Genomic DNA, 20,723 nt, shown 5'->3' with positions numbered 1-20,723 from the left:
GAAACCAAAACACTGGACTGTGAGGGACAAGGGTAACCAGTCTTACCACCACAATTAAAAATAATAAAAAAAATTAAAATTAGAGGGTCTACAGTAGCCACACTCCCCACAAAAACAAATAATATCTAGCTACTACCTGACCCTGCTAAGAGGGGGAGAAAAAAAAACCCACAAAACAGCAGGGACAAGAAAAAAACCCTAAGCAAATACTTGAAACACCAACCTCCCCCAAAGAATCCAAGAACAAAGTGCACTGATGCTCAGAAAGAACTGCAAAAAGACAACGAGGACACATGGGAAAATAAAGACACAACTGAACAACCAGCCAAATTCTCACAACACAACTCCAAAAAGTAAATAAACTACCGCACAGAAGCTCTGTGCGGGTTCAGCTAGTCCATAATATTGCATATTTTCAGTCATGCAAACAGTGCTCTGATATGTTGGCTCTTTGTTGACCATGTCTTCTGAATGTTGATGTAGTTTGGCTCTTTGGTTTGAAAAGGTTGTGAACCCCTCGCCTAAGAGGGGGAAAAATTTAGTTGAGGAAGCTGATCTTCTGCTAACAATAGGACTTAACTTTTGAGGGGTGAAATGTCCTTCAATCAGGACGGTAATACCATTCAATTTGGCTGCTATTGACTGTCAGCCTAGTGTAATACCTAAAACGTATCTCCTGTTTTGCCGCTATAGCGTCCATCATGTTTCTGGAGACTTTAATGACTTGATTTTATGAAAAATATTAGGGACGTGTTTGGAAATCTCCAGGGAGACCTTCAGTCAGGCTCTTGGCAATCCCCACTCCTTATCTTCTTCTCCGCGCCTCCTCCCACGTGCCAGTTTGCTTAACATAGCCTGAAGAATTCTGGAGAACTTAAACGCTTGCTGTGTGCTTACCGCATTGTGACTCTTATGTTGGTCCCCAAGGTATGAAGTCAAAGCATCGCGTCCCTCCTCCTCCTCCTCACACACGGCTACCTACAATTTTGTAGTCTCCAGACGGTGGCGCTAAAGAGCAAGCGGATTCGGCCGCGGGGCGCCATTCCTGGGGCCGGAGTTCGAGTCATTCTGCAGGGCAGCCACCGGGGCGCTCTCTCCCTGTGCTGAGAAGGAGGAAGCGCCTCGGTTGACTTCTGCACTGCAGCTCTGTGTGGGCTGGAGGTTGAGCTTCCTGGGTCAGCGACCAAGACTTCTGCCTCCATTGTGAGCCGGGATCTCAGGGTGGACAAAAACCGTTGTGCTTTCCCACCGTGGGGAGGGGAGGTCCTATGTCCGTCTGCGCTCCGCCCATGCGGGAACTATTATCCCAAACTGGAGCCAGACCCCTGGGGCAACCCCGGGCTTTGCAGCAGCAGATCTTAGTTCCTGAGCAGAAGGAAATCCCAGGTAAACGGGGGCGGTGGGAAGATAGGAAACTTATTTATTCATTACATTCTTATCTCGCCCTCCCTTCAAGCGGCGTGCAAACTTCTTCCCCTTGCATGTTATTCTCACAACGACCCTGTAGGCTAAGTTAGGTGAAGAGACGGTGGTTGGCTCAAGATCCCCCGCTGGGCTTCAGGGGACTCGGACCTTGGTCTCCCCAATCCAGGTCTGTTGCTCTCACCACTACACCATCCTGGCAGCAGGTGACGTATACAGGGCTCTGTCGACACACAGGCGCTTGACTGCAGGGAGGGGGAGAAAACGCTTTCCGCTCCCAGCCGGGGCAGCTGTTGGTCTCTGGACTAGCTCACGTGGATTCCGGCTCATGAATGAGAGTAGCTCTAGGCAGAAGAAGGGATCCTCCGTCCTGCAAGAGGAACGAAGGAGGTGCCTATTACACCGCCGCGCCTCTCGAATCAGTTACACCACAAAAGGGTCTAGCCGCCGTGCTGTACTTTGAATCAGCACTGCCAAGGAGGAGTGCTCGCTTCCCCCACTGCCACCCCAGCCATGTTATTAAGGGTGTTTTGGTTTTTTAGTAGTAGAAACAACAAAGAGCTTTTGTTGGGCATCCACGCTTTGGGAATCCCCCAAGGTCCCGGGGTTTGTGCGCCTCTAGTGAGGAGGAGTGGTTCTGTGCTGTGCTTGACACTGACTTTGTATTGGTTTTAGTGTTGCTTTTTATGTCATATGGGATACTGTACTTTGTTGTAGAAATGCAACTCAGGTTTTAAAAATGTCATTTAAAATGCCCAGTTCAGGGAAATCCTCCAGTTTTCAGAACTAAAGCAAGGATTCTGATTCACCTGAGAAGAGTAACCCTGTTTCTCTTTGCAGCACGATGATAAAGTGACCTGTCGCACCTTGAAGATTACTTATTTTGTTAAGATATGGGTGAATCTGCTTATTCTGGTTTTTCCTATAGAAATTCATGTTAGAATAAACTAGATCAGTGGCTTTCAAACTTCCTACTCTGAGGAAACTCTACTTTCATACGTTTGCAGAGGAACCCTTGCTGTTTTAGAAGAGATATATTTATAGAGAAATAGAGAGATAGAGAGGAGATATATTTATAGTTTTAGAGGAGATATATATCTAGAGGAGAGATATATTCAAAGACACATTTATGCTGGGCACTGGCCAGATTTGTTAGGTCCCGACTGTGAATTGAGATTTTACTCTAGAACTGGGTTCCCTGCCTTGGGCCCCCAGATGCTGTTGGACAGCAGCTTCCATATACAGCCACAATGGCCAGCCAGTATGGTGTAGGATGATGGAGGTTGTAGTCCAACAACATCTGAAGATCCAATGTTGGGAACTCCTGCCCCAGAGTATACCAGCGTCTCTTTCCGGCTGTGTCTTGTAAGAGAAGATCAGAGGGGTAGGCAAGTTGTCTTTCAAGGGAGCTTGTTGAGCAGCAGGATTTCTGATCTTCTAATTGTGGAATCTCTGATAAGCATCCGAGAAACTCCAGGGTTTCCCAGAATACAGTTTTAAAAACACTGTACTAGATAGTTTTCAAAGTTTCACAGGACTCTTCATCTTTAATCCACTTCTGCAATTGTTGACATGGAACGGATGGGAAAGAGATAGGAAGCTACAGGCACACATTGTCACTGGAGTCCCTTTCCTATGGTATGTTCCTACATTACCCCATGGGAGCTGTGTGCAAATGAAGCAACCACTGTGTTCAATAGAGGTGTGACTCATGTATGAATTCTTTTATCAGGTGAAAGATGTGACAAGGGAAAACATTCATCTTTTGAAACTGAAATACCATGCAAGATATCTCCAAAAAGATCCACCAATGACAGTGTTCCTGAGAGTCCAGAGCAAGGAATTTCCCCCAGAAGTTTGGAGCAGGCTGATGTTTTAGAAGAGATGGAAGCGAAACAGCATCACAGTGGGGTAAGAGTTAGGAAACGCAAAGGCACCATTGTCTACCGGAGAACTTGCATGGGCGAGAAACCAAACATCTGTATTGAGTGTGGAAAAAGCTTTCTCCAGAGCTCAGACCTAATTAACCATCGGAGAATCCACACGGGAGAGAAGCCTTATCGGTGCCCCGACTGTGGGAAGAGTTTTAGCATAAGCTCAAACCTTATCAGACACCAAAGGACCCACACAGGTGAGAAACCCTACAGCTGTGCCCACTGTGGGAAAAGTTTCACTGATAGATCAACACTGATCCAACATCAGCGTATCCACACAGGAGAAAAGCCTTATCAGTGCATGGACTGTGGGAAGGCCTTCAGCCGGAGCTCTCATTATAAGAGGCACTTGAAGAGTCTGCCAGGAAAACATCAGGGCCAATACAGTCATCCTGAGAACGCAACCATCAAGGCTTCCTCAGGCCTGAGAAATGGCGGAGGGGCTGAAACCCCCCAAACACGCATCCCTATTAAGTTCCAAAATACATGTGCAGAGTGTTGGCAGAGCTTCAGCCAAAACTCGGACTTGATCAAGCACATGCGCATCCACACTGGGGAGAAGCCCTACGAGTGCATCCACTGCGGGAAGTGCTTTAATGTCAGTTCCAATCTTATTCGGCACCAGAGAATCCACACGGGGGAGAAGCCCTACACTTGCTCAAATTGTGGGAAAAGCTTTACCGACAAGTCCACTCTCACTCAGCATTATCGCATCCACACGGGAGAGAAGCCCTATATATGCGCTTACTGTGGGAAAGGTTTCAGTCACAGTTCCCACCACAAGAGACATGAGAAGATCCATGCAGGAGAAAAACCTATTGCCTTTATGCCCCCATGGGCCTACCCCAACCAAACATTCTCAGACATGTAGGTTTCTTAAGATAGGTGTAGACCTGTATGGCCAGTGCCTTTGGCCATTGTGGCTGGGAATGATGAGAGTTGTAGTCCTACAACCTCCAAGGACCCAAGTTAGAGAATCAGTGCTTTATATTGTCTCTTCCTTAAAGTGACTGTTAATACCTAACATACCTCAGGAGAAGATGTGAAATTCATTCATTTGACCCTTTTTGCAATTTTCCACTGGCAGGGAGGGTAAAGATGCTCTCTTTTCCTAGGCATTTTGTATTTGACTTCTGGTGTGTGTGTGTATGTATAAAATGTATACACACTTTTAACCACAGCTAGATGCGTAGGTTTTCATATAGCTGTCTAACTGCACAATATCTCCATTTTCTAAGTCCTATATTGACTTCTGTAAAACCCTGTAGCAATGAGTTCCCCATGCCCATTAGACAGCTTGAAGTTTAGTCTTTTGAATCCAACTGATTATCTTTTTGTTTACCTTTGCCTCATGCAGTGGTGGCTGGCCTTTTTGGCAAATACACCATAAGTCCAAAGTATTAAGATATTTGCACTGTAGTACATATGTATCTCTTTCCTACAACTCTTTTATGTGCTTTTATCTCTAGTCTACTGAGCTGGGGTAGCAGATAACAGTATAGTGCAGGGCTGCCCAACTTTGGCCTGCCAGCTACTACTGGACCACAACTCCCATAATCCCTTACTATTGGCCACTGTGGCTGAGGATCAGTGTTCCCTCTAACAGAAAATCCCAGATGTTATTGACAACAACTCCCAGCATCCTCAGCCCAAAGCCACTGCAGCTAGGGATTCTGGGAGCTGTAGTCAGCAATATCTGGGATTCCCTCTTACAGGGGGCACTGCTGGGGATGATGAGAATTGTAGTCCAACAACAGCTGAAGGGCCAAAGTTGTGCAACTCTGGTATAGTGTAAGAGAGGAAGACAGAAATCAGGCTTGACTATTCCCTAGCCAGGCTCAGAAGCTTGCTTGCAATTATCCAAGAGTGCCTCAACTGTATTGTGACATCCGTACTACAAGCTGGCCTCAGCTCCATTGCAGTGCACATGTTTTTCATGCAGAAGGTTCTAGGATCAGTCCCAGCGTCTCCAGTTAAATAATCTCAGGTAACAGATGCTGAGGAAAATCCTCTTCGTGAGACCCCGAAAAACTGCTGCCAGTCCGAATAGACAATATGGGTAAGACGGACCAGTGGTCTGACTCAGTACGAAGCCACTTCGTAAACTCATTGCTGCCTTAGAGCCTCTATTTATATCTTCAGCTTTGTACTTCTAACCTTTCTCTGAAACTCCCTCGTCTCCATCTAGTCGTTGAGCTGATTATCCGTCTCTTTTTGTGTTGAGATGCACTAACCAAATGAGATGCATTAACCAAAACTGCACATAGTATTCTGGGGCCTGTGACTTATTGGTTCCTCTACAGGACGTTGGTGTTATTGACCCTTCTAGCTTATGCATCATGCTGTATGGGTGGCTGGCTTGAACCACTGCTGAACACAGAATTGGTGACTCTTTTGTATCTTTTCAGGCTGTTGACAACAGAGGAGCGAGGGAGCTTCCCATAAGGACTGCTTTGTTGGATCAGTTCAAGCATCCATGTGTTCAATGCTTTTTTCTCCATGCCTGTTGCTAGCACTCCATGTGCAGAGGCAGCATACCTGCAATTGTGCTGGGGAAAACACATCCTGGATTGGTTATAACCATCATGCTTTGTTTGTGGTTTTCCTGGAAGCATCTGGCTGGCCGTGCTTAGAGCCAGACTTGCAAGACTAGATGGAGCTTTTGGCAAGGCAATTCTTATGTTCCGTTGTGGTTAGGCAAATGCCTGGCCACGTGTTTTGGGACCAAACTGGAAGTGTAGGGAGCAGGGCTCTGCATAGCACTCCCCATGCCTGCATCGTGTGTCTCCTTTCTTTGGGCTACACAGCCTGTGCTCTGCTTGCAGTCACTCTCTTTGCTCTCTCTCTCTCTCTCTCTCTCTCTCTCTCTCTCTTTTGTTAGTCTAGGATAAGAGTTCCCATCCTTGGATCCCCAGAAGTTGTTGGACTACAATTCCCATCATCCCTGGGTTGAAGGCCATTGTGGCTGGGGATGGTGGGAGTTGTAGTTCAACATCATCTGGGGACCCAAGGTTGGGAACTCCTGGTCCAGGACAAGAATTGGCAACGGGAGGTCCCAGAGCCAAATTTAATCCCCTTTCGGAGTACCAGCCACCTTGCTGGTTGCCAGCTTTGAGCCCAAAAGATATGTAGAACTAATGGCGGCGGTGACATTGGGACTTGCTGACAATCTGCTTCGGATGTGCTGGTGGAAGATGCTGGCCCTGCCACCTTCTCTGCCTTCCTCAAAGTGACTCCCTCCCCGCCAGCTAGTGGCTGACTAAGGCATGTGTCATGCCTTGGGCCAAGAGGGTCCAGGTTTCACCCTCAGGATGGCCCAATGGGGAGAGGCCATCGGCATTCCGCAGAGCAGGTATTTTGCATGTATAAGGTCCCAGGCTTAATCTCTGGCATCTCCAGTTAACCTCCTGGCCTCTCCCCCCTTTTTCCTTCAGAAGGTTTTTCACTCCCAAACTGCTGTCAGGCAGGTGAGGTCATACTGGAGGCTTTCCCTCCTATCTCAGATCAGAAGGCTGGGATAACAATATGGACAGTGGGCAGGCATGGTGTACCTTGCAAAAACAGGATGTGCTGAGTGAATGCATTGGGTATCCCATCAGGCACCCACTCCTCACCAAGGATCTGCAATATGGACCCATCTAGACAAAATGTCTCCTTACTTGCTAATAACATAACACCCATCTTAGTCCAGCTCAAGGAAAATCACTTGCCTTGTGATCAGGGGGGAAGCGGGTGTAGCTAGAACTGACTGAAAGAGTTCAAAGAACCTGAGGCCCTCCAGCTCCACCCCTCCCTATTTTCTTCATTATCTCCCTCACTCAGGCCCCCTCTCCCCTAGCTACGCCCCTGGGAAAAAACATCCCTGTATATAAACAAACCCCATGTCAAGGAGAAAAGTAGGCCTGGCATTTCATTTTCTGTGTCCTGAAAGGTGTGTCTACTTATGCAGACCCTGCTCTTACTAGCACAGGGTGAGATCCATGTGTCAGTGATTCAAATATTGCATTATTAGTGGATCGCGCAGAAGCTGGAGTGGCTCTCACACTTGCTGTTCTTGCTAATAATGTAGAGCACAAATTGGTCCAAAGATAGCAGCAGGTTATATTGGGAGCAATCCAACTATCTTAGCTGGCCTGCTTGTACTTAAGCTAGTAGGATTTACTCCCATTGACATCATCAATCACCTCCTTTCAATCAAGCAGCTAGTCTCAGCATTTTAAGGGAACCTTCAGGGGAGGTGAGTGCAAAAGCTTTAAAAATATAGCTATTCCAAGCTGTTACATGTGTTTTAAACTTATTTAGAGCTTTGTAAAGCCAGGGAAAGACCAGATAAATAGTTCAATGCTGCAGTTTGTAAGCTAAGTTTTTGCGACTTTTATTTCTCAGAATGTATTTGTATCCTCATGTGAAAATATTTGGAAGCAGAACTTTCAAAATGTTAGTTGTTTTGGTTCTGATAGCTACATTTTCTGAAACGTGTCTTTTAAAAAGCTACTACAAATGGATAATAAAGATGATTTTTTTAAAAAAAATGTTTTGCTAAAAGTGGGAAAGAAGAAAGATGGAGAAAGGGATTTCCCTCTTTGAGAGAGAGTTCATGCTAATGCACACCAGTACATTTGTGTGTGTGTGAGTGAGAGAGAGAGAGAGAGAGAGAGAGAGAGAGAGTGTATGAATGCCTGCATGTGGGGATAGCAGGGAGATGGGAAAAGAAGGAGTGAGTGGAGGATCATGGGAGACTGGAGGGGGAGAAGGCATCTGAGATGAGAGGACATCCCCTTTCTCCAATTTTGTATGTAAATAAAAGAAAGTGTGAAGAAATGTGTGTCTGTGAAAGGATGCGGCACAGGGGAAGTGGGTAAGGACCACTTCTGGTGACCCATGCAAAGCCTGGCTTTGGCACCCCAGCCCCCTTTTGCCCACATGGGTGCCCCATCCAGTTTGTCCATGCAGGCACCCCCTGCCCCCATGTGGGTAGGTGCCTCCTGCCATCCAAGTGGGCGGGCAGTCCCCGTCATCCGCCCAGCTGCCCGCTTGCTTTCCCCACCGTTCCGTCTCCACTGCCACTGCAGGGGCAGCTGGCCTGCCATGGTGCATTATAATGACATTGCTGTGTGATGTGGCAACATCATTATAAGGTGCCACTGCAGGCTGGCTGCCCATTTTAACACACTGCAGAAGGTCAATTGTGCGGCAGGAGCAGCAGAGGCAGCCAGCAAGGAGAGCAAGTGGGCCGGCAGGGGCCGGGGAGCGCCTGTTCTCTCACTCACCGGCCCACTCCGTCACCCACTTGCCTGCTTGCTTGGATGACAGGAGATGCCCGTATGGATGAAGGGGGCAGGGGGCGGTGCTCTTACCCCTGCTGAACCGCTCTCCTCAAGGAGAGTGGGGGGACAGTGCGGTGGCAGGCTGGTGGCCGCTCCCCAGTGGACTATACTTTCAGCTCACAGGGCAGTCCATGACGCAGGCCACTGTCGCCCCTCTGTGCTTGGTGCTCCTCCATGCCTGGTGCCCTGGTGACTGCCTAGTTTGCCTAATGGATGGGCTGGCCATGCTGGTAAACTCATATCTCTCTATCTCACTAGTTCTAGGCATACTGAGTGATGGCCCGTGACCTAGCTATGCACACTGTGTGTGTGTGTATGAGAGAGAGAGAGTGTGTGTGTGGGGGGGGAGATATGGGAGCGGGGAGACGGCTTCTCCTGTGTTGATAACACAGCTGGAAATGTTGTGAGGTATAAAAAAAGGAAAGGATCACCCAAATGCTCTTTACAATACCCTTTCTCCCCCTCAGTCATGAATGTCTCCCAAGTGTGCGCTTCTCTTCTTGTTTCCAGAAATCGGAACTAGCTAGCCCTCTGCCACGCTGCAGCGAAGAAATGTTCAAAGAAGAAATGGAGGGCAGAGAGACCATCAGGTATTTTACTGCCTGCCTTTCACGCCGGCCGGGTTTCGGGCATCATCATATGAGCCTGGCCTGAGCCCCAGAATGTTTGTTTGTTTGTAAGGATGCGGGGAGGATTCAGCTCTTGAAATCTCTGGTAGGGTCAGAGGGAAGAGAAATCCCCGGACTAGCGTGTGAAGGGCGCCTTTCCGCGCTCCTGAGCAGCCACGCCACCGAGCCCGAGAAGAGCTCTCCGCTGGGACGAGGACTAAGAAGAGCTGATTCCGTGAGAGCAGCCTCGTAGAGGCGCGCCCCGCTGGCAGCTCTAATTTTAGAAATTAAGCCGTGGAGCGGGGGCGGGATGGAGGCGGCTTGGCGGAGGAGAGGGCGGAGGATGCTTAGGCTGCCGCCAGCAGAGGGCTCCTGTGGCCCAGGCTCAAAGGCGGCTCTCTTTGTCAGTTCAGGATTGGGGTTGAGCTTCCTAGGTCAGGGTCTGCGGCGGCGGCTTCTTCCTCCATTGTGAACCCGAAGAAATCCGGGCGCAGTTTGGGCACGAAAGGCTCCTGGGAGGAAGCAACGCGGCGCTCAAGCAAAGCCCGCAGCAGCGGCTCCGGAGCGACTGGCGACTCCGCCTGGGTACGGGCAAACAGTAGGGGAGGGACTCCGCCCAGAGACACCTCTCCCTGCAGGGGGATCGTGGGCGCCTCGGGGTAGTTGCTGCTGCTGCTGCTGCTGCTGCGACTCTGAATCGCGCCCCCGCCCCGCTTTTGTGCCAAGGAGGAAGAACGATCCTCTTGCAGGATTGGCCGCGATGGGCGGGGAAGAAAGGCTAAAAGGGACGGGGAAAGGTCGCAGTGCGCAGGAAGAAGGGGATGAACGCCACTAAGAGGAATCCATTGCCTCCAGATGTGGTGATGGAGGATTTGCTGCGCAATCCTATGCATGTTTACTAATACTCGAGAAGTCAGACTCACCCAGTTCCAAGTGATTGTGCTTCTTTCCTGCTTCTTTTCGTTTCGTTTCTTCTTTCTTTCTAAAGGTTAGTTACACGGAGGATAGGAAAATAAAACCTCCTGTACAGATACAGTAGTCAACCTCAGAATACCAGTTGCGGAGGATACCTCCCCTGCCTGCAACCTTGGAGAAGCTGCTGCCAGTCTGTGAAGACAATACTGAGCTAGATAGACCAATGGTCTGACTCAGTATATGGCAGCTGCCTATGTTCCTATGTCTTGTCTAAGTTTAACTATAAGGTTCTTGTCCTGTAGTGATTGCAGGTGAATAATTAAAATAAGCAACAGAGGAGGGTTATCTTCATAATGCCCAACTGATGAACTTGGAAGGGATATCTAAATGGTCACTGTTGCTGGACAGAGTTAGAGGGCTGGAGGAGAAGAAGCTGTCGCTTTGATCCAGCAAGGCCATGATTATGCCATTTATTCTGTCATCCTGGGGCAGTGGACTACTCCAACTCTGGAGAGACTTGCAGCAGAGTAGGGACTTCTCTGCCTTTATTCCCTCTTGCAAATGGCAGGCAAGGGGTTGAGGCAGAGAGTGGCTAACTTTGATGCTCCCCTGTGAATTAATGGATGAGGCAAGGTTCAAAATAGGAGCTGCCTGGTTCATAACACAGTCTCGTTGTCCCTATGGGTAGAGTGGACCAAAAAAAGGGAGGTGACAGGGACGTAGTAGAAAGGATGAGCTTTGGAAATGCATATGACTGCAGTAATGCAATAGAGCAGAGAATGTACATCAAAGACAGAGCCAAGAGCATGGATGGAATTTCAACTTGCCTTAACGAGAAGATATGTTTTTCTAGTCCTCGTCGTTGCAAGAAGGGGCCTAAAGATGTGTTGACAGTTTTGGCTAAAAGATTATAACATTCAGCACAATAAGATGATGTTTAACAACCAATAGAAGTCACAAATGCCATTTATGTGCCTTCACTCTGCATATGACATACTCCATAGTGAACATACGATACATATAAAGCAGAACTGCTCAACTTCGGCCCTCCTGCAGATGTTGGCCTACAACTTCCATAATCCCTGGCTATTGGCCACAGTGACTGGGGATTATGGGAGTTGTAGTCCAAAAACAGCTGGGGGGCCTAAATTGAGCGGGCAAGCCTACAGTTCGGGCATACACTCAAGATCATTCAACACAGTTTATTAATCTTTAACTTTATCATATTAACAGCCTTACTCCATTAGAGTGCTAAAAGGATGGATCTTCTTACTCTTTCAATGCAAGCTTTTGGATGGTTAGTTTTTGCATACATTTGAAAGGTTATTTTAATCCACATTAAATTAACTCAGAAGCCTTATTCACATGTCATGTTTATCTGCCTAGAGCCTTTGGAGTCAGGCAGTATATACATTAAATGAATGAATGAATAATAAACTCACGTAAATCTGTGTACAGTGCATGCATGTACAAATCTGTATGCACGTATAGTCATTCACATATTATGTTCAATGCATGTACAATAGTACACGTTCTATCTGTTGCCTGCATTTAAGTGGTCTGTACATAGGTTCACTTTTTAAAAGAACACATGTGCAGTGGAATCATTCACACAAAACATGTACATGTATACAGACACATGTTCACACATACATAGTAATATCTGAATAGTGCTAGGGAGTGGTAGTTATTCCAGGCTGAACTGGGTGTAGGTGTTGTCATTTAAGTGAATGTGAGTATGCACCCTTGAGTTTTTTCAGACGATGACTTTTCCATGACTTTATTTTGGGCGGGTGGATTTGTGTTCACATATTGGCCAGATTTACCCTGAAGTCCGTGCAATATTTCAGTGAGCACTTCACACATGATTCAAGTTTCCCCCTCCATATTGTAGCCCCTGGTGGCACAGTGGTAAAACTGCCGCCCTGTAACCAGAAGGTTACAAGTTTGATCCTGACCAAGGGCTCAAGGTTGACTCAGCTTTCCATCCTTCCAAGGTCGGTAAAATGAGTACCCAGAATGTTGGGGGCAATATGCTAAATCATTGTAAACCGCTTAGAGAGCTCCGGCTATAGAGCGGTATATAAATGTAAGTGCTATTGCTATTGCTATATTGGAACATAGCCCAATTTATGTCCAGAATTTAAAAATCCTCCTTATGCATTGGAAAAATTATTCTCCAGACTGACAGTAAATCCTCACGGTAAACTCGCAGTAAAGCCTGTTGTCTGAAAAACCTCCTTAAACTGTAATCCTGTGCACCCATACTTGGGAGTGACTGACCCCCGCCTCCACCCCCCCACCCCTCCATCAGCTATCACATTTTCCTACAGTGCTTAGCCATGGCTCAAACCAGGGCTGAAAAATTTGACTGGTTTTGTTTTACAACTCCCATCATCCCCAGCCACAGTAGCCAATAGTCAGGAATGATGGGAACTGTAGTCCAACATCTGTAGAAGGACCAAAGTTGTGTGGCATGGGCTCAAACCCACATGCTGGGGCATTTGGCTGAATGAAGCAACCACGTGGTTGAAGTCAAGAGTCTTGAGTTTTCCCCATCTGATCATTGTTGGGGGAAAAGTTTGATGATCAGGTGGGAAATGCCCACATGACTGAGCCTGTCCTTGACCATCTGGTAACTTCGCTGGCACACAATCCTTGGCAGTCTGGGATTGCATCTCAGGGCAAAAACTCCCATGTGGTTGAAGGCATGCATGAAGAGCGGCTATCTTCTTTGTAAACCTGCATAGGGTTGCACTGTTTAGTGTTTTAAGTTGTGGTGGATAGGTGTGCCTTGACATTCAGTGACTGTCATCGTATCTGAGAACTGAACGTTTGCTTCCTCAGGTGAAGATATCGTGAACGACACAGAGCATACTGTACCATGGAAGGCAAATGGCAGAATCCCTTGTCCTGAGAATGTAGTGGGATGCTAACCACCAATCCTGAGTGCAGCCAACCCTATGAATACAGCTGCAAGGCTAAATTAGGTGAAGAGAGGATGCCACAAACACAGCCAGTGAAAGCCGTTCAAGGCATCAGGAAGCGCAAAGACTTTGTGGTGCATCAGGGTACTCAGACGGAAGAGAAACCCAACATCTGCATTGAGTGTGGGAAGACCTTCAGCCAGAATTCAAGCCTGGTCAACCACCGGCGAACGCACTCTGATGAAAAACCGTTCAAGTGCCCTGATTGTGGGAAGAGCTTTGGGGTCAGCTCCAGCCTGAACAGGCACCAGAGAATCCACACGGGAGAGAAGCCCTATAAATGCACCGAATGTGGCAAAAGATTCAATGACAAATCCAACCTCACGCAACACCAGCGAATCCACACAGGTGAGAAGCCCTACAAGTGCATTGACTGTGGCAAGTGCTTCAGCCGCAGCTCGCACAAAAAGCACCACCTGCGGCACCCCCTGGGGAAGAAGCTGGGGAAAGGCATCCAGGCAGATGGTGCCTGTGCTGCCGCCAATGCGAAGCCCAAACCGAAGCGGAAAGCGGAGGTGCTGAATACCTGCACTGAATGCTGGCAGAGCTTCAGCCAGAATGCAGACCTGATCAAGCACATGCGCATCCACACCGGTGAAAAGCCTTATCAGTGTAACATCTGTGAAAAGTGCTTCAGCGTCAGTTCCAACCTGTTTAGGCACCAGAGAATCCACACAGGGGAGAAGCCGTATGTCTGCTCCGACTGTGGGAAGAGATTCACTGACAAATCCACCTTGGTTCAGCACCAGAGAATCCACACTGGGGAGAAGCCCTATGCCTGCAGGTTTTGTGGCAAGAGCTTCAGCCACAGCTCCCACCACAAGAGACATGAGAAGATCCACAAAGGAGAGTACCCTTTATTATCTTACTCTGCCCCACTGAGCTAGCAAATTGCTCTCTCAAGGGTGTACACCGTTGGAAATCTGAAGCATACAAGCCGCTTTGACCAGCAGCAAAGCTGGAGGCTGGGATGAGAGGGCATTCTGGTCATTCCATCTGTTTGCCAAGCCCACTAGACATCACCTCAGTGATTTTAGGATCAAGCCTGCTTCCTGAAGTAGAGCATTCCTTTCAGAAAAGGACACTCGAGGTGAATCAGCAAGATCAGGTGGAAGAGATCTTTCTGAACGGAATCACTTCAGACTGCAGATGAAGGGATTGCTTGTGTTCCCCATATTAAAGCATAAAATGGGGATAGGCCATAGGTCAGTGGAAGAGTGCCTGCTTTGTACAGTACATAGAAGGTCCTTGGTTCAATCCCTAGTATCTCCGGGTAGGGCAGGGAAAAGCCTCTGTCCAAAACCTTGGAAAACCACTACCAGAGTGTTGATAGCACTGAAAAAAGATGGACCAATGGCCTGGCTTGGTATAAGGGAGCTTAACGAAGCTCTCTGAATGTAGAAAACAAGCACATTAGGGAGTGTGAATCCAACTCGAGTCTTTCTTCTCGCTTTGTTTATGTGCTAGCTTTCTTCATACAGGGAGAGTTTTTCTTTCTTAATGCGGGAGAGGATTTAAAAATATGATCTTCTGCCTGCAGCCTGAATTGGTACAGTCCAGGAATAATTATAACATGATTTTGCTAAAGATATAGATCAGCGCTTGATCTCTGTGCAGGGCGGCTGCCATTTTCCTTCAGAGATTGTTTTGGTGGTTGATTATCCTCATTGTTAAAAGCAACCCCCTTACTTCCATTTTGAACAACTCTGTTAAACACCCTTTGCTGCTTTCTGCTAACCTCAAAAGCTTCCTGATATATATGTATGTCTGTTCTTTATAGGGAGACATAGAAATTGTGGTTTTGTGCATGCCACCATGCATTTCCTCAATAAGCTAAAGAGGTTTGAGAAATGCTGATTTCCAAACCTTGAAACTGTTACATGATTGTGTTCTCCATTTTTCCCAATGTACTTTTCAAAGAGAGGAGGCAAGAGCAGCAGAACTGGGTGCAGCATTCCCACCAATCCAGGATGAACTCATGCTGTCTTCAGATGAGGACTGGAATGGAACTCTGAAACTCCCAAAGAGCAACGCTTTTACCTGTCCCCTGGAGAATATTGTTGGTTTAGCAGGATATTTTATGCTTGGTATTTCTCCTTTATGTAAGATGTTCTTTAAAAATGTTTGTGATTCACAGAATGTCTAATATGAAATGGATCCATTACATTCCCATAAATATTACAGCAATGTATTCTACAGGATAGTTATACACGATCCCATTGTTTTCCTGGTACAAGAGGACAAAACAGCCATTTCTCCTCCACTTGAGATGCTCTGTTCATAGTACTATGCATACATGTCACATCCCAATTATTTTCATTTTTCTTTAAGAGCATGGTTCAATGGCTTGTTCAGTTCCAAGGGGCATGCTGGAAGTACATAAGAGCATCTTTGTCTCTTCATATTTAATTTGCATGCAATTAACATAATTTGCATCCAAATAGTGGGTGCTGGTCCATAGATTCCGAATACACTGCACCTCTTCCATGGAGCTCTTTAAAATTTCCACCATTAGACTCCCTGGGCCACTCTGCAGACAACCAGTTGCAAGTTCAGCTATCAAGTTCCATCCCTTACATTGTCACTTGGGTGCATCAGTGAACGAATGTAGTTGGTTTAAATGCACATTGCATTAGACGGCTGGTTCTAGCATGACTGGAGCTGTAAGTATTCAGACTTTGAGGAGGCTCTGTTCAGTGCTTGAAAACAGAGCGGATCAGTTCCCATCACACATTAAATGCATTCTCAAATGACACGAGGGGTCAATATGCTTGTCTGAGTTAAACCTGAAGAACCTTTTCTTATTTTGCTAGACTTTCTCCAAATTACTCCATTTCTTGGGGCTGCTCCTCATGATATTTGGTGTTCTTGGGCATTGCCATCAAATACAAAGGATGTGTGAGCATGTGATGTTAGTTGTATAATAGCACAAGGGCCACTAGGTGGTACTGCCAAGGGAAGATTGACTTTGAGAGTTCTGTTTTGCCTTATCATGGAGTCTGGGCTCTTGGTTAGCACAATGGCATCTATTTGTGGGGCGTTCTTCTCGGCCTGCTTGTGTGTGTTTTTAAATGGAACCACACGCCCACTCTCATGTGTGCCATTTGATTTAACCTTGACAGAGAAATGGTACTTGTACTCAGGGATACATATCTAAATACAGAGAATTCCATGGGAAATGCCCCTTTATATAAAATTTATATAATTTCCAAGAAATGGCCTTTGACCTATTTGTCATCTGAGTTTTTCATCCGTATGGGGGTGACTGTTGGTCTTTACTCTTTCAACTAGGTTGACCAACCGGCCATAAGAGACTAGCGTGTCTGAGGGTTTATTGCTTTTGGGACAGCTGCCATTAGAGCAAAAGAAGGCCATTTTATTTTCCTTCTGCACGTTATTTTCTCTGAATAGACCACTACTGTGCTGGGCTCTGCTCCTGGGCGTGCTAAAAATAACAGGCTCTGCCCCTCAAGACTACCTGCCTTGGCTCCACCCTCTGATACTACCACACATAATTGGCTCCACCCTCTGATACTACCACACTGTCTCCCAGGTTCTGTCTGGATTTCTGTTTATTTCAAAAGCTGACAACCCTAGGCTCAACAACTGTTGGATATCATAACTTTTTAAAAACCATGAATGTGGTTTGAGACCAGTGTTCCCTCTAACAGGGATTCCCAGATGTTGACTACAACTCCCAGAATCCCCATCTGCAATGGCTTTTGCTTGGGGATTATGGGAGTTGTAGTCAACAACATCTGGGAATTCCTGTTAGAGGGAACACTGTTTTAGACCATGTGGTATTTTTTTAAAAAAAATTAGTTATGATTCAGCATCTAAGCACCCAAGCACAGCTGAGGATTCCCATGTTCAGCTAAAGCAGGAGTTTCCAAATTTGGGCCCCCAAATATTGTTGGACTACAACTCCCATCATCCCCAGCAGTTTTCCCTCTAACAGGGATTCCCAGATGTTGACTACAACTTCCAGAATCCCCAGCTGCAATGGCTTTTGCTTGGGGATTATGAGAGTTGTAGTCAACAACATCTGGGAATCCCTGTTAGAGGGAACACTGATCCCCAACCACAATGACCTTTGGATGGTGGGAGCTGTAGTCCAACAACACCTGAAGACACAAGGTTAGGAACCTCTGAGCTAAGGAATGGGCTGGCTGTTTCTTGGCTTCGATAATCAACAAGACCAGTAGAAATATCAGAAGTTTTACAGAAATTTTTTTTCAGATTTCCCCCAATATGCTGATTTTTGAAAAGTAAGATACAAAAAAGGCATAAACATGGAGAGGTTGTTATTTGTTTTCCAATTTGGCCCAGGTTTCTGAGAGATCAAGGTAACTGATTTAGACAGAGTCATCCTGAATTAAGATGGATATTTAAAAACAAAATTGAGTATCTTGATCTTTAGAACATGCCATCAATCACCATGCTGTTCTCTACTTGTTGAACTCCATTCAGCTATTGTGTGCACTTTGAAGAGGAATGGTCAGAAGAATTCAGAGTGCGGAAACCAATTAAATCATTGGAGTTGCAATCCTGTAAAGTAAATCCCCATTGAACTCAGAGAGACTAACTAATTGTACTTCATCTGATATTAGGATATTTCTGTAACTATAATTTTAGTTTCTTTCTGATGCATCCTGTTTGTTTTGCTTACCTAGCAGCACTGCACAATTTGAGATTTTTCAGTAAGCGCTCCCTCATGGGAAAAGAGAGTATTTTTCTGGAATTGTTTTAGGAACCAGCAAAACGTTTCTGTAGTTCATATTGTTACTTACCAATAGGCCATCTAATCCTTGGGAAGTTCCAGCCTGATATTGAAATGAATGAAGTATCACTTTTACAGAGTTGTATGATATTCTACACCACTCACAACTATGGTTTCTAAGCACTTCTCAGCTAAATTAAATTTTCCTTACAAAATAAAGTAAGTTGTTACGAAACATTCTGAATTACTTTTCCTCTTATCTGCCCAATTGTCCTCATGGTATCCCGTCAGTCAGTTTAATATAAGCCTGGTTTTATCTGGGAAGTTGATCATAAAATGAGTGTGTCATCAAGGAATGATTTGTGTGTAAAAACTGGCTATCTCAGGCATGTATTTCTAGGAATCCTGCTCTTTTATCCAGAAGATAATCCAAAGCTATGTGCAGAATTTAAAATCAGCAATAAATATAATCTAAATGGGAGCAGATGGCTCTTAAGGATATACTGCCACAGATAAAACTTTCATATCACTTCAGCCACTGTTCTTTGCAATAGTTTGCACATTCAGCTGTAGCTATCAAGTGTATGTGTGAACCAGCTCCAAATGACCAGTTCTGTGTGAACAGATTCCAGTGAAAAGCATTGTGTTTGAGGTGGTATGAAAAATCTGTCTGCTGTTCTGAATCTGTGATATAGCCTATTTATACATGATGTGAGTAATCACACAAGCCCTATTCAGTCATAATTCTTCATGCAATGTTGGGTAGGCAATCTGAGCTCTACAGATGTCCCATCACCCCCAGCATGAATGCATAGAGACAGAAATGAGGCTGAGCCCAATAGCCCCACCCCTGAGCACAGCTGGGAGAAAAATACCTTGCGGGAAAGGAGAAAATGCTGGAGAAGAGGGCAGGATTCAGTAATCCCCTCCCACCATAGACCTGTTGGACTCTTTCAGTTGCACTCCATTCTCTGTTTTATGCACGTGTGAAGCAGATCTGGGTTTTAAAACACAGGGCTGCTGCTGTCCCTGGGAAGGTGAAAGCCATGTGGACTTTTGCTGCTGCACTCAACACGGAGTGGAAATAAGGCAAAGTGAGGAAGGGGCACAGATAAAGAGAGGGATGGAATAAAAACTGATTAACCAAGACTGCAGTGCAGAGAAAAGAGAAAGAGCAGTATGGGCCACACACAGAGAGAAAATAAGGACCTTATTCATAAATTAAAAATAATAATAAATGATGAACTCAGCAATGAGCAGTGAGTCAGGTTTGTGGAAGACTCTACAAAGTTTTCAGGATGGTCAACAAGCAGACCACAGCCAAAAGTAGATATGACTCAGTCACATGAATCTTTCCCTCAAATGTTTGTTTTTAATCCAAAACATCCAGAAGTTGTAATTTTGAGTGGAGAAACATGGAGGGAGGGACTACTTAACCCTCCCTTAAAGTTCAGCAATTTTTCCACTCAAAATTTCCCCCCAACTGCTTTTCTTCCCATGGGCAAATAGTTGGTGCAAGGAGAGTGATTTTGAAAGAACAAATGGCAGGAAGGGAAAAGGGTAATCAGCAACACCCCCCCCCCCGGTCTAATATTGGTTTTTAAAAAATGAAGACAGAGGGGGCTGGGGAAACTACCTGCCACTGCATACCATCTATTGGGTGTCTGTGAATTGTCCAAAAGGATGTCCCTAAACTGACTGACTGGTTAAAAAAAAGGCATTTTAAAAAATTAATTAGTACATTTATATACAGTAGCACCCTTTAAGAAAAAAGATTCCATAAAACAGCTCACATAGCAAAACAATTAAAAGTTGTCTGAAAAGGGCTCAGGATCGAAAAAGAAGCAGAAGGGAACAATGGGCAACTGGGAGGGTATTATGCTGGGACTGCCCCCCCCATACACCATTTACATAGGAACACAGGAAGCTGCCTTATACCGAGTCAGACCATTGGTCAGTCTAGCTCAGTATTGTCTACCCAGACTGGCAGTGGCTTCTCCAAGGTTGCAGGCAGGAGTCTCTCTCAGCTCTATCTTGGAGATGCCAGCGAGGGAACCGGGAACCTGGAACCTTCCGCATGCAAGCCTGCAGGTGCTCAGGGGTGTAGCTAGGGGAGAAGGGGCCCGTGTTCACTCCTTTCTCCGGCAGTCCCTCGGACCGAGGGGGATAATGGAAACAATAGGGATGAGTGGAGCTGGGCCACCCAGGTTCTTTGAACCCATCTGCTCAATTATAGCTACACCCCTGCAGAAGGATGCTCTTCCCAAAGCGGCCCCATCATCTAAGGGGAATATCTAACAGTACTCACATTTAGTCTCCCACTCAAATGCAAACCAGGGTGGACCCTGCTTAGCAAATGGGACAATTCATGCTTGCTACCACAAGACCAGCTCTCCTGTAAGATGTGCCTCTTTGCCTAATGGCAGGAGATGTCAGTGTGGGGTGGTGGTTAGAGTGCTAGACTAGGACTAGGGAGACCCGAGTTCAAATCCCCATTCAGCCATGAGACTTGCTGGGTGACTCTGGGCCAGTCACTTCTCTCTCAGCCTAACCTACTTCACAGGGTTGTTGTGAGGAGAAACCTAAGCATGTAGTACACCGCTCTGGGCTCCTTGGAGGAAGAGCGGGATATAAAATGTAGAGAATAATAATAATAATTATTATTATTATTATTTAATAATTAATAATGTGAATAAATGTAAAATGAAGCACACTGGAACAACAACCATCACCACCACAAAAAATCCTAACTCTACATACACTGATAGAGTCTGAAATGGCTGTGAGCCTGTGATCTTGGAGAAATCTTG

At 46.1% G+C, this 20,723-nt stretch overlaps 1 protein-coding gene across 12 annotated transcripts; it reads left to right on the top strand.

Moving 5' to 3' along the window:
- The first annotated feature begins 1,079 nt into the window (after positions 1 to 1,079).
- LOC128347906 (zinc finger protein 16-like) lies at positions 1,080 to 15,396 on the top strand. Of its 12 annotated transcripts, none has more exons than XR_008317833.1 (4): positions 1,080 to 1,386; positions 3,155 to 5,415; positions 9,194 to 9,273; positions 13,054 to 13,345. XR_008317833.1 is itself a non-coding variant. In XM_053303221.1 (4 exons), exon 4 carries the CDS (start codon positions 13,136 to 13,138, stop codon positions 14,078 to 14,080), a length of 945 nt encoding a protein of 314 aa, XP_053159196.1. In that variant the 5' UTR covers positions 1,103 to 1,386; positions 3,155 to 3,333; positions 9,194 to 9,273; positions 13,054 to 13,135; the 3' UTR covers positions 14,081 to 15,396. The 12 variants fall into 12 exon arrangements, 9 of the variants coding, with proteins under 9 accessions (XP_053159194.1, XP_053159196.1, XP_053159200.1 ...); XM_053303221.1 differs by having other exon boundaries at positions 1,103 to 1,386; positions 3,155 to 3,333; positions 13,054 to 15,396; XM_053303225.1 differs by having other exon boundaries at positions 1,184 to 1,203; positions 3,155 to 3,333; positions 13,054 to 15,396.
- Positions 15,397 to 20,723: the final 5,327 nt, after the last annotated feature.

Source organism: Hemicordylus capensis, chromosome 2 (assembly GCF_027244095.1).
Source record: "Hemicordylus capensis ecotype Gifberg chromosome 2, rHemCap1.1.pri, whole genome shotgun sequence".
NCBI lineage: Eukaryota > Metazoa > Chordata > Lepidosauria > Squamata > Cordylidae > Hemicordylus > Hemicordylus capensis.
The sequence above is the reverse complement of the archived record's forward strand: the minus strand, read 5'-3'. Positions and strand labels throughout refer to the sequence as shown.

Coding starts and splice junctions, on each gene's coding strand:
- LOC128347906 (XM_053303219.1), top strand. CDS start 1,269: ATGTCCGTCTGCGCTCCGCCCATGCGGGAACTATTATCCCAAACTGGA. Junction 1,387..3,154: donor TGAGCAGAAGGAAATCCCAG/GTAAACGGGGGC, acceptor TTCTTTTATCAG/GTGAAAGATGTGACAAGGGA.